Below are 14,217 nucleotides of genomic sequence, written 5' to 3'. Positions count from 1 at the left end.
TGATCATTAAATTGTTTGCCTTGGGGAAATTCAGTACAGTCCTGTTTTCCTAAGACGACTTTGCCTCTTTTTGAATCCTAAACAAAAGCTATGTGTATCCTCTTGTATCTTTGTGTCTGTGCTGTCAGTGTTTATTGAACGTTCATGAAAGGAGAAGGACCAATAAAACACTGCATGTCAGACGCTGTTGACTAATGCTTCGTGTGATTTTGATGTTGGCTTCTGTGTGCTGTTCTCATTTGTCTTTGTGACATGATTTTTTTTTTTTTTTCTGTTTTTGTCCTTTCTGTTAGCTTCCATCTACAGATGTCAGTGGAGGCTTCATTTATACACATTTTTTTTAATCTTTGCTGTTTCCTCTGGGGTTTGTCCATATTGATTTCAGCTGTTTCCAGGGAGTTTCCAGAGGTACATTTTAACCCTAATATTACAGTATTTACAGAAATAACCAACTGTCCCAGTATCTTTCAATAGATTGGGGATCGTCCTTTTAAGAGTGACTTCTCATTATTTGACTTCTAAGCTCAAGACTTGAGAAATCTTCTCAAGTCTATATACCTGATCTGTCTTCAGAAATATTTGCTTGGTGCTTTGCTTGTTACAAACTTTGTTCCTTTGCAAACACCATCACCTGGAGTGCTGCATGCAGTATTGCCATTTCTTCCTTCAGAGCCTAATTCAAATCTTGAGTCATGTGCTTTTTCCCTTGGTTGACTTTCATGTTGACTCAGATTCTCCATACTGACTCTTATCTACTCACATTAGAGAAGCACTCTATTAACGTCTGCCTGCTTGAACCCTTAGAGCCAGACAGGGTCCAGTGGAGCAAAACTCTGAACAAACAACTTCAACAATACCTAAAAGTTGTTACAGTGATGATCTACTGACCTTGGGCTTTTATAAACATGGGTTGTTCAAAAATTATTTAATCTCAGAATTTAGCAGTGTTGCAGTCTATAGAGTCTAAAGAAATATCCTAGGGTTTTAAATAATTGTCTCTTTCTGCCGCCCAGTTCTTACTCCAGATGCACCACTTTGAAATCTTTGACTACTCTATTTCATACTTTCTTTTAACTTTCTGCCATGAAAGATGAGAATTTAATCCTCTCTGTTTCTTTTTCACGCATAAATATACTATCTTCTTTCTCATGTTTCTCCCAGTAAAGCTCAGTACTCAAGTTTGTGGTGATATGTTTATTCCATATTAGGGTACTGAATATCTAAAGTATGTTCTAGAGAACTGATAGAGATTCCCAAAATGGGCGCTGTAAGATTGCAGATAATTCATTCTTGTGGGTCTGTTTCTGCTTTTTTATGTGTCTGGGTATTTTGTCTGTGTACCACATGTGTGCCTAGTACTCAGGCCAGAAGAGGGCATCAGATCTCCTGGACCTGAGTTACAAAGGGATGTGAGCCACCATGTGGGTGCTGAGTCCTCTGGAAGAGCAGCAGAGCCTGCAGATACTTCTGCTGCAATTGCTCACTCGCTCCTTGACATATATACTAGAGTGTCCCAGGAGTTATGTGGTCTTTGGCCTTGTCTATGTGCCCATAACTACTGAAACATTTACTGCATGTTCTTGTTTAGAATTTCCTTTTAGCAAAGAACTTTGAAAAATGTAAAGTAATGCCCCTCATTAAATGTGGTTTTTAAAAGGAAAAAAAAAATTTTTTTTAATTTAAAACATAGTAAGGGCCAAGTGAGGTAGCACATGCCTTTAATACCAGCACTTGGAAGTAGGAAGTAGGTTTCTTTGAGTTTGAGGCTAGCTTGGTTTATGTAATGAGTTCCAGGTCAGCAAGGGCCACATAGTGAGACTCTGATGAATACACACATAGTATGCGCACACACACAGCCAGCTAGCCAGCCAGGGCCACTAAATGAGACTCTGTCTGCATGTGAGCAGGTATGCCCTATGTCAACAATCAGGTGTGATGTACATGCTTATAATTCCAGCCCTCGAAAGGTTGAAGCAAGATCAGGAGAAGGTCAAAGCTATCTTCAGATACATAAGTTCAAGCACAGCCTGGGTTGTGTGAGACCTTTTCTCTGTCTCTTTACTAGTGTATAACATTGAACCATCTCACCACCTACTTTCACCATCTATTTATTATAGGGTATAAATGGTTTACTGTGCTTTATTCAGAAGATTCTTTTGATTTTACTTGAAAGGAAATCCCAATTACTTTTTTCTTTTGAATGAACAGATAAACCCCCCCCCCCAACACACACACACACACTTGGTTTAAAAAAGCAGTGATTTGGGGTTTTTGAGACAGGTTCTTACTACATAGCCTGGCTGGCCTGGAACTCACTCTAAGCTTGAAATAATCTTCCTGCCTCTGTTTCTTGAGTGCTGGGATTACTGGTGTTTGTCACTACTCTCAACTTATTTTTCACCTTACTATACAGTTGGAAATAACTTTTCCTTAATGTGTTTCATATGGCATGAAAACATGAAAGTCTTTGTGGAATTTATGTCAGTGTGCAGGAATTGTCTCCCTTTGTTCCTAGGAGAAATAAACTTAGCAATTTTATCAGCATTTCATCTTAACAAATGCATAGCAAATATTTGTGCATAGATGCTGTAATGGAATAGGACAGATTTCAAAAGAAGCATGAGACAGCCTCTACTGATTGGCACGGCCTTGGTAGGCACTCGCTTCAGTAGCTTGTACTTTCCAGCATCTAGCCCTATACAGGGAGAAGCAGTCTTTAGTTTGATGACTTAAGCATTGCAGAATTTTCAAGGGAAAGGAAAAAAAAACAATTAGGTTTTATGTGCTGGATTTAAAATATTAAAAGATAAGGATACTAGGATTACTCAGAGATATAAAAAATAAACTGCAGAACAGAGACTTCGAGTTCATTTTAGGAAAAACTAACATTTTTATAACTTGGTTTAGTTTTTCAAAGGAATTAGCATGTGTGACCTATTTCATTCTTGTGATTGTCTCAGTTGTCTTTGAGTTATATACCATGCACTCTGTAGAGATCAGGCTCTGAAGCTTTCAAATGGCACAGTGCTTCTGTATTAAAGATCCCTATTCTTGAGTACGCCAAAGTGGTTGCCTTTCTGATGTACAGAAGATGCTTTGGAGAATTTAACAGGTAGTCTGAAAGCCTTGGACATCATGAGACAAATCACTAGAAGAGATAAAAATTCTCATTCTGATTATATTTTTGAGATTAAAGTAAAATTTGAATTTACCTTCTTTTTTATAAAAGGAAATGTTTGAAGCTATTAAAGCTTTCAGGTGTATCATTTTACTGATCTTCCTACTGCAGACAGGTATTTACATCACAACTAAGTAAGAGATACTGCTTGGTGCAAATACGATTTCCTGGTGAAATGCCATAGTAGATCCGTGGCACTGATGGTGCTAGCAGTGACTCAGGTTAGACGGTGTCCTGGAAACAGAGAGCTTCCTGCCTCACTCATCCCTCCCAAGTTCACCATGAATGATTTGGTTACTGGTTTTATTTCTTTTTTTTAAATCCTGTCTCCCCTCTGCTTATAGGTTTGTAAAAGAATGGACTTGGTCTGTCAGAGGATGCTGAATCAGGGGTTTCTGAAAGTGGAGAGGTACCATAATCTATGTCAGAAGCAAGTTAAAGCACAACTGCCGAGGTACGTTTTAGCCAGCACTGCCCTTGGTTTACACCGGGATCAGGGTGGGCTTGCTTGGTGAGTTTTGGTTTTTGGTTTTGAGCACAGATTTTTCATATATAAGTTTTAACTTTTTCTAGCAAAGGACATCCCATCACAATAAATGCTATCTCTTGTCATCTGTTCTTATTGCCATTTTTGTTCAACATTTTATTGGTTGTTCTAGCCAGGGCAAGAGGCAGAAACTAAGGACCTGAGTGCCCTCAGTGTAAAGATGACATGTTCTTAGATACAAGGAGTACACTAGTAATGTGTTGTTAGAGGTAATAAGTTCAGCAAGGGTATTAGGTTATAATACTCTGAGATCAGCTCTATTTCTGTGCACTAGGAATAAGTAATATTGCCAGGCTGTGGTGGCCCACATACTTGGGAGGCAGAGCCAGGTGAATCTCTTGAGTTCTAGGCAAGCCTGGTCTACAGAGAAAGTTCCAGGACAGACAGGGCTACATAAAGAAACCCTGTTTCAAATAAAAATAAAAATAAAAATAAAAAAGGACCTCACAGAGACATACACATACAAGCAAAACATCCATAAACATAAATCTTTACAAAATAAAACAGAGTCATAAGCCAGGCAGTGGTGGTTCACACTTTTAATCCCAGCACTTAGGAGGCAGAGGCAGGTGAGTTTGAGGCCAGCTAGGTCTACTAGGATGGTTGGATGGGTGGGTGGATGGATGGATGGATGGATAGATAGATAGATAGATAGATAGACAGACAGACAGACAGACAGAGAAGAAAGAGTCCAGTGTGATGGTGTACATATGTAACCTTAGGACTTGATGGAAGCAGGAGGATCAGGCATTCAGTTAGGTACATTAGCAAATTTGAGGCCAGCCTGGGCTATAAGAAACTCTGTCTTAAAAAGAAAGAGTCTCAAAAAACAAAAATGAAAGAAAAGAAGGAGAACAGGGGAAGAGAAAAAAACATAAATAAACAACAGGGCATGTACATTTGTGAACTGGAAGATTTTATATTGTGGGTGTGACTGTTCTTCAGGTCTGTGTGTAATGCTGTACAGTCCTGATTAGATCTCAGCCCAGCACATACATATATTTAGAACTTGGGACAGCTAATCTTAAAATTCTTATGAAAGAGACTCAAAATAACTAACACGCTTTAGAGTAGGAGTGTTGGAAGAGTAATACTTTCTGATTTTCAAATGTAGTACTAAGGCTCAGTAATCAAAACGGTATGGTACAAGATATAATGACACATCGATGGAACGAAGTAGGGTCTGGAACTTTGTATACTTATTTGACTTTCAGTAAAGGTGACAACACAGTTCAGTTGGGAAAAGAATGATGTTTTTAAAAAAAATAGGCCAGATATGGTGATACATGCCTTCAATTTCAGCACTTGGGAGGCAGAGGCAGGAGGAACTTCGTGAGTTCAAAGCCACCTTGGTCCACATATCAAGCTTTGGGATGGTCAAGACTACATAGAGGAACCCTGTCTCAAAATAATGATTAATAATAATAAATTGGGATTTAGGGGCCAGCAAGGTTTCTTAACAGGCAAAGGCACTGATGACCTTAGTTCTATCTCTAAAACTCACATGATATAAAGAGAACTGACTCCCACAAGTTGTCCTATGATCTCCACATGTGTACACACACAATAAATGTTTTTAAAAATTGGGGCTAGAACAAAAACCTGTGCATATAAAGCTGGCCACTGCCACACTCTGTAGAGAAAGGATTATAGCTGGCTGTACTTGTTTGAGACCCCCTAGAGTACATAATGTAAGGAGCGTGGCTTGGCCAGCTAAGTAGCATAGTACACGCCTCTAATTTTAGTACTGAAGAAACTGAGGCAGGAGAATTGCAGGCTTGAGGCCTACCCTGGCTACAAAGCAAGCAAGAAGCAGCTTGAGCTGTGTGGTGAGGCCTGTCTCAGGAAGGCAGGCTGGAGCCTGGAAAGCTGGCTTAGCAGTTTAGAGTACGTGTTGCCCTTACAGAGAACCAGATTTAGTTCCTAGCACCCAGTGGCAGCTCAGAACTTTCTGGAACTCCGGTTCCAGTTACCCACTCTTGACTTCCATGGGTGTCAGGCACCCTCATGGTGTAGATAAGTACATGCAGTCAAAACGTTCATACGCATAAAATTAAGTAAATACTTTTGTAAAAGATGAAATGAACAAAGAAGGGAGACAACCAAGTTAAAAATTAATAGACATATTACAATAAAGCAGCTTTCCCCAAGTGTGTACTCGAGAAATTAAAATGTGTGTTCCTGGGCTGGAGAGATAGCTCAGAGGTTAAAAGTACTGTCTGTTCTCCAAAGATTCTGAGTTCAACTCCCAGCAGTCACATGGTGGCTCATAACCATCTGTAATGAGATTTGGTGCCCTTTTCTTACCTGCAGGCTACAGATGCAGACAGAATACTGTATAAATAATAAATAAATACATCTTTAAAAAAAAAAAACAGAAAGGGAAATAAAAAAGAATTTTTAAATTAAAAAAATGTGTTTTCCTACAAAAACTTGAAAGCAAGAGCTGATTATAACTCAGTGGAGCACTTGACTAGCATGTACACCTGACATGGTCCCCAGCACAGCGAAAGCACATACTTTCACACAGATGTTTTTAGATCTTCAGTCAGAGTCAAATACAGAAACAACCTGGTTGTGTAAAGTGATGATGTCCATGTATAAGGGGATGTTATTCAGCAGTGAAAAGGTCAGTGCTAGAGCATCAGTGAACTGTGTGAACTATAGCAAGTGTGAAAAGCCAGGCACAAAGGGCTACCCGTTACGATCCTACTTATTCCAATGTTGACAATAAAAAAGTCATAGAAACAAAGTAGATGAGGGGTTGGCAGATGGATGCGACTGATGAGGGGTCCAGGCTTCCTTTTTGTGTCCATGAAGGTGTGCCGAAGTTAGATAATGGTGATGGTTGTGCCACTCTGTTTAGTACGGAGTCTCCTGAGTGAACTACACACTGAATAGGATATCGCATTGTGCAGTGTGCACAGCTGCCTTCTAAATAAAGACATTCTGAGCACCACATGAATAAAACTGGTAGAAGAGATTGCAGGAGGTCAGTTTTATGGGAAAAACAGTCTTGTCTATGTGTACATGTTTAATTCTTTCATTTAACTGTTTTCGCTGATTCTAATAACTGTTTGGCTTGGTATAACCAGCAGAAGAAATCTGTTTGTGTGTGTGTGGGTGGTGGTGGTGGTGGTGGGTGTGGGTGCATGGGTGTCAGTGTGGTGGGATCAAACCCAGGGCCTCTTGGATACTGGGCAAGTGATCTGTCACTGAGCTACACTGCCAGCATCACAGTTACGGCCCAGTTGCAGATGTCTAAATTAGCGTGTTAAGCTTCATCTGTTTCATTTAGATACTTTGATTGGTTAACATTTTCTTCTACACTGCTGCTTTAATGGTTGCTACTGACTTTCATTGTTATTTTAGGAGGGAGTCAGAAAGGAGGAACCATTCTTTAGCTCGTCATGCAGACATACTTGCTGCTGTGGAAACAAGGCTGTCCCTGTTAAATATGACCTTCATGAAGTATGTGGATTCCAACCTCTGTTGCTTCATCCCAGGAAAGGTAACAGTGCCGCACACCCAGAACGCTGGGCTGGCCCGTGTAAGCTGAGTCTTAGAACCGTTAAGGCAGTTTTTGTGATGTCAGAATTTACTTCTCTAAATGAGTTTCTATTAGTGCCTATATTTAGCTGTTCTGTGCAGTTACAAATATGTATCATTTATGTGATCCTGACATTTAAGATTCTAAGATACACAGTAGAAGTGACAGACTTGATAAAGATTCATAGTTAAAACATTTTGACCTTTATGGTCAAAATTTCTGCATTGAACAAGATAGGGATTGTGCCGCCTTCAAGATTGTTACAGTTTGGGGAAGGTAGGATAGAGGGTATGCCAGGTTTGGTTTTGTTTGAGAAATGTTTTGTAATGATGAATTTACGAGTTTTCAAATTTGGCCAGAAATATGTATTGTGTGGCAATATACTGGAGTTAAGAAGTAGTCGGTCCTCTTTACCCACTAAGTATGCTGCTTAGTTACTAAGTAAGTCCCCTCCCCCACCACACTGCATGACCTGAGACTTCTAGGAGCATCCTCATTGTTGAGTCATGTGTAGATCAAGGGAGATCATTTTTCTTCTGGATAGACGCTGGTAAAGGGTCTGTTCAGGGGTGAACTTTTTAATACCTAGTGAGATTATTTCCATAAACAGTTTACCCCGGCAGTGTTGTATGGAGATACTGTTTTCAGTAACATCTGTTTTGATGGCTTACAATTTTATTTCAAATCTTCCTTGTTGTATCTTCATACGACCTACAAATGCTCTTTGTAGACACTGTAAGAACATGTCTACCTAAAAACTTGGGGTTCAGATTTTTATACCAGATCTTATCCATTAATAGGCCTTAACTGAAAAGTCCTTTGAGCCTATACGTTTTGTCCTCTCCAACAGACAGTTGTCACAGTGCATCTCACTTTTAATAATAGGAGCACTGAGACTCAGCTTACAGTTTCCTCCTATCAAAGAATATGCAGCCAGTTGTAACAGAAGGATTATGGCTAGATTGGGGCCCTGCAAAGATGAGTGTTGTGTATCTGTGCTTTACAGTAGTTGCCAATCTTTGGGTTCATACAACTGAAACATAGAGCTGTAGTACCTGAGCAACTGCAGTGAAGTCCAGTTGAGTTCTCTTTTTGGAAACCATTTGTTAGCTTCTCGGCTTAAATTCTAGTACCAAACCAGTAGGCAGCAGTGGACATATCTTATGGTTTCCAGATGCTGTGGGTCCTCGGCATTGTAGGCAGCTCCTTGACTGGATCTGCCTTGGTCCACAGGAGAGCTCACCAGAAAGGAACTTTGTATCACCTTCCTCTCAGTATGTGGACTTCTTCCTGTCCCCTTTCTTTTCATTGCTGCACTGTGCATTTATGAAGCACATCCTCATTGTCAGAGCACCTTCACGTGTGCTTACTTACCTGCATTTCCTCAGCCATGGATAGAAGATGGGACAAGCTGTCCTGATTTTGTCCTGATTCCTGGGCAAGAAAACTGAGGCCTAGGGAAATTGTTGAAGCAGAACTCACTCCACATGTGGTTTTCACACCCGCCGCTTCCTTCCAGCCTTCTTCACTACATGCCCATTGCTTCACAAGGATTTTTTTTTTCTCTTCAGCAAGCAAGTCCATCACTAGAAACAACAACAACAAAAAAATACAGTTTTTATTTTTATTCAGATACATATTTTATCATACTTAGATTTTTGTTTTTCTTAAAATTACCTTGTTTAATAGTTTATGTTTTGCCTAAAATAACAACATGTATATATTCAGTAATTTTTCTTTTAATATGTTGCTGTTACTTTCTGTATTTCTTAACTAAAATAGTTAAGCCAGGCATTTTGGCACACACTTTTAATCCTAGCACTGCAGAGGCAGGCAGATCTTTGAGTTCCAGGACAGCCATGGCTACTCAGAGAAACAAAACAAATAATGTAACAAGGTTAATAGTGTTTAGATTGTTTCATAATCATTCTCTTTAAAGATTCCCTGTCCTTAAACTTAACCACATACTATCTTCAAATAACAGAATATGGCATTTAATTTCCAGATGCTGAACTAAGAACTTTGTGTTCACTGTTCATTACTGTACCCTGTCCCTGAAATAAATAAACTTAAGAAAAAGGGCTCCTTATAACTCATAAATTTCATTTTCCATGGCTTTTTGGCTCTGCTGTGTAGTACAACATCACAGGAGCATGGACATTGGAGACCAGAGTGTACAGAAAGGAAAGTGGGAGAGTCTTCAAAGAGGGGGTTACAGGAGCCCCCTTGAGGATATACCTAATGACTTGACTCCCTTCCACGAGGCCTCAGCTTGCAGAGGTTTCACCGTTTGTTAGCAACACCTAACTGAAGTCCACGCCTTTCCTACATGGCCTCTGGAAGCCACTCCACCAAATCAAAACATTAATAAATAGTCTAACAAATTTTCTTCTTGATGTGTATGTAATCTTGGGTTAGTATATGATTTATAATACCCAAGATTATATTCCTGTAGATTATTATAATATATCCATTTCACTGAAAGTGAGCTGTGCAGTCAGCACTTTATTGCTTAAGTCAGTGAGAAAAAGCGCAGCGTAATTTAACTTAGGTTGCCAGACACTGCAGTATTGAGACTTCATCACCGGTATCCATGGTAAGGATCAGCACACGTTTTCTCTGTGGCTCTATAGGTCATGTAGATTTTTTCACAGGTGTTCAATCCTGAGACAACTGGGCTACATGGAGTAAATGAAGGGATTTGCTTTTTACAGACCAAAGAGAGTGATAGTTGGCCAACTCTGCCCAACACACTCATGGTGCATTCAGTTTCTCTGTGACCTAGGAATAGACCTCTCCTGGATGCATTTCTCAAATCCTCATTCTGCATATGGAAGCTGCATTTTGTGTAAGCTTGTGTCTGCAGCAGCATTTCCCACAGGCTGCTCTGTGCTGCATGATTAGTGGTAGTATTAGTTTTTCAAAGCAGGTTTCTCTGTGTGGTCCTGGAACTCATGTTGTACACCAGGCTGGCTTTGAACTTGGATCTTCCTGCCTATGTTTCTTGAGCACTGGGGCAAAAGGTGTGCGCCACCACACCCAAATTTTTTCTTTCCTTGTTTGTTTGTTTTTATTTTGTGGCAGGGTCTCAGTGTATAGTTCTAGCTGGCCTCAAACTCACAGATCTGCCTGCTTCTGGTTCTCTACTGCTGATTCTAAAGGGGTGGGCCACCATGCTAGGCGGTCTTCAGTTTCTGGATTATCATAGGTCAGATAAGGTGAGGGATGACCATCCAAATTGATCTAATATTTCTAGAATATTATGGATTTATTTCTTTTAAATTAAATTTCTTACAAAATGCTCTTAAACATAAGATCACTTGGGAGTATTGTTTCATTTTCCTATGACTAGTCCAAATTAAAGATGTGAATCTTTAAATGAAGAAGAATTGGTCTTTTAAAAAACAAACATGGAGCGGGGGTATCTGCAGAGTCCTGAGAAGGGTGTTGGGTGCATTGGAGCTGGAATTACAGGCAGCTGGGAACCTAATTTGGTACTAGATAGAATAGCCAGAGCTGTTAATGGCTAAGCCATTTATCCAGCCCCTGAACTTTTAGATTTCTTCACCATCCTTCTTAGATAACTAAGAAGTTCTGATTTGCTTTTTATGTGTTATAGTCTTAAATATCAGCAAATAACAAAGGCTCAGGAGACTGAAAGGTAACCAAATGAAACAGGGTGAAAACCTGAGGAACTCATGTAAAGCTAACTCATAAGCTGCTGTCTAAGTGAAATAAGGGTGTTCGGACAAACATGTGCTGTGGAAGGGATACGCAGAACCATTTTGATTATGGAAGACAGTTGGGAGGCAGAAGTTGATTTAAGGAAATCCCAGGTAAAAAGACAGGTGGATAACATAAAAGTGGGAAAGGATAGGATTCTGATAGAGGATAACCAGTAGATTTTAGAAGATAAACTTTTTTTCATTGTTTTTTTTATTATACTTTTTATTTTTTATATTAATTACAGTTTATTTAATTTGTGTCCTAGCTGTAGCCCCCTTCCACATTCCCTCCCAATCCCACCTTCCCTCCCACATCTCCTCCTTGCCCCTCTCTAAGTCCACTTATAGGGGAGGTCCTCCTCCCATTCTATCTGACCCTAGCTTATCAGGTTTCACCAGGACTGGCTGCAGTGTCCTCCTCTGTGGCCTAGCTAGGCTCCTTCTCCCACGGAGGCCTGGGGAGGTCAAGGAGCTAGCCATAGAGTTCATGCCAGAGACAGTCCCTGTTCCCTTACTAGGGAAGCCACTTGGACACCGAGCTGCCATGGGCTACATCCAAGCAGGGGTTCTAGGTTATAACCATGCATGGTCCCTGGTTGGAGAATCAGTGTCAGACAAGCCCCTGTGCCCAGATATATTTGGTCTTTGTAGAGCTCCTGTTCTCTCCAGGTCTTACTAACTCTCTCTTCTTTCATATGATTCCTTGCACTCTGCCCAAAGTTTGGTTATGAGTCTCAGCATCTGCTTTGATACACTGCTATGTAGAGTCTTTCAGAGGCCCTCTATGGTAGGCTCCTATTCTGCTTCTCGTTTTCTCCTATTTCCAATGTCCATCCTATTTATCTTGCTAAGTGAGGATTGATCTTCTTACCCTGGGTCCGCCTTCTTGTTTAGCTTCTTTAGGTGTACAGATTTTAGTATGTTTATGCTGTCTTATCTTATAGGTCTATTATCTACTTATAATACTTATAAGTGAGTATATACCATGTGTGTCTTTCTGCTTCTGGGATACTTCACGAAGATAAACTCTTGCCCACAAATGCCTGAAGACGCAAATGGTCATTGTTACTACTTTATAGTTGGAACATGTGATAGTGATTCACATTGGGGGTATGCCATGCTTTTTAAACACAAAAATATCTTTGATGATTTTATTTGTTACTTACAGTAGGTTGGGTTTGGTATATGGCATATTACTTGAATGGCATGCAGATAGTTGGATAACTTGCTTAGGCCTGCTGCCTTTCTGCTACATCTCAAAGGAAGTATTTGTTTTGCTTTGTTTAAGACCAGACATGGGACTCACACCTTTAAATCCCAGCACTTGGGAGGCAGAGGCAGGCAGAGCTCTCTAAGTTCAGGGTTAACCCACATAGCAAGTAGGTTAACTTACATACCCAGGCCAGCAAGGGGTATGCAGTGAGACCCTCTCTCAAAACAAATAAATGAATAAATGATTCTTTAAGAGTTTAATTTATGGGTTAGTTTGATAACTAATCAGTTACGAGCACTGGCTGTTCTTCCTGAGGACCCAGGTTCAGTTCCCAGAACCACATGGCTGCTCATAACTGTCTAACTTTGGTTCCAGGGGACCCAACACTCCTGCAGGCAAAACACCAATGCAGGCAAAACATTACACTTACACAAATTAAATTGTATTTTTTTTTAAATCTTATGTTCATTGGTGTTTTGTCTGCATGTATGTATTCGTACCACGCGCATGTAATGTCCACACAGGACTAAAGAGGGCTTCTGAGCCCTGAGAATAGGAGCTGCAGTCAGGTGTAAGCCACCATATGGCTGCTGGGAACCAAACCTTGATCTTCCCCAGGTGCAGAAGTTAAATTGCTCAGCCATCTCCCCAGCCCTGAACTGTTTTTTAACTGTGCGAGGTGCTGTGTTCTCTCAGCCTGTGCCATTTGCTGCCCCTCCTGGCTGGCTGGACAAAGCATGCAGTTCTGCCACACAGTGTTGTGGTTTGGGTTTGTCTTTCATTATGCACTCTATTTTTTACTGTTGGGCAGAGGAAAGAGGTCATTTAAGATTTTACTGAAAATATGGATTATTCCACAACACTAAAACCTCTGTATAGTAAGATTTGAAAATGTGAACTTTCCTAATGGAAGCTTATGTGCAGAGCTTTCACTTCATATTATATGTAGAAAACTGAATAGCGTAAAAATAAAAATGTTTCATAGTTTAATTTACAAATGTAATTTAATATCTGTTAGCAGTCCCCTTGGTATGTTATAAAAAACATTAACCATATAATGTTTGTTTTGGTTGTTAACTTTTTTTTTTTTTTTTTTTTTTTTTTTAAATTTTGAGAACAGGCCATAACTCTGGCTGTCCTGAAGTTTACTATGTAGACCAGGCTAGCCTTAAACTCACAAAGATCCGTCTGCCTCTGCCTCCTGAGTGCTGGGATTAAAGTTTTAGGCCACGGTGCCCAGTTAGTTTGTTGATAAGAACATACCCTGGAATAAATGCCTGGTATGCGATACCACACGTGTTGCTTGCCCATCCTGTCACCTGTTGTTATGCCATCTGCCGACCTCAGCTCGGTTCCTTTTCTTTACTTTTCCTTGTTTTGTTGCATTCATTCACTCACTCATTCATTCATTTGTGCTTTGTCAAACAGGATCTCACTATGTAACCTAGGCTGTGTCTAAACTCATGGTCTTTTGCCTTAGTCTCTCGAGCACTGGGGTTGCAGGCTTGGGCCACCTACCCTGACTTCATCTTTTCATACCTGCAGAAAATAAACACTATCAGTCTAGACCAAACATTCTACAAATAAGTCTTTGTATTTACATAGTATCTAGAGATTTAGTCATAAAACTGAGGACACCTGATTAAACATAGAAGAAGCACATATAAGAATTGTGTATTTTGAGAAATTACTCTCAATAGTAACCTTGTTAACTCTTGAATTTTGTGTTCAAAGCAACAAGCCCTCTAAAACACATATTCTTAATTTGAACATAACTCTGTAGCTTGCCCTAAACAGTTTCATTTGGATGTGTCAATATTAAACAATACAAATATTTGGTTATTATTATCCCTTATTTAGTTAATACTTAGAAGTAGCTGGCATGTGTCAGCAGTGTGGGGCTCTGGCCATGATCTCTTCAGTTAGCTTTTATCTTATGGGAAAGACAGATTAGCAGAAAGGTATGCTTACAATGTGTCGTGTTCTGAGGAGAAAATGAAAAGG

General features: G+C 39.9%; 1 protein-coding gene across 1 annotated transcript in view; it reads left to right on the top strand.

Annotated features, from left to right (window-relative positions):
* The window catches only part of Fbxo28 (F-box protein 28), a 32,345-nt gene that overhangs the window by 9,264 nt on the left and 8,864 nt on the right, over positions 1-14,217 (top strand). Inside the window, exons 2-3 of the mRNA XM_055609482.1 lie at positions 3,523-3,632; positions 7,098-7,236. Of these exons, the coding sequence (XP_055465457.1) occupies positions 3,523-3,632; positions 7,098-7,236 (249 nt within the window). The remainder of the gene's footprint in view (positions 1-3,522; positions 3,633-7,097; positions 7,237-14,217) is intronic.

Source organism: Psammomys obesus, unplaced genomic scaffold, assembly GCF_907164565.1.
Source record: "Psammomys obesus unplaced genomic scaffold, mPsaObe1.curated_primary_1811, whole genome shotgun sequence".
Lineage (NCBI taxonomy): Eukaryota > Metazoa > Chordata > Mammalia > Rodentia > Muridae > Psammomys > Psammomys obesus.
This window is presented reverse-complemented; position numbering and strand designations above follow the sequence as displayed.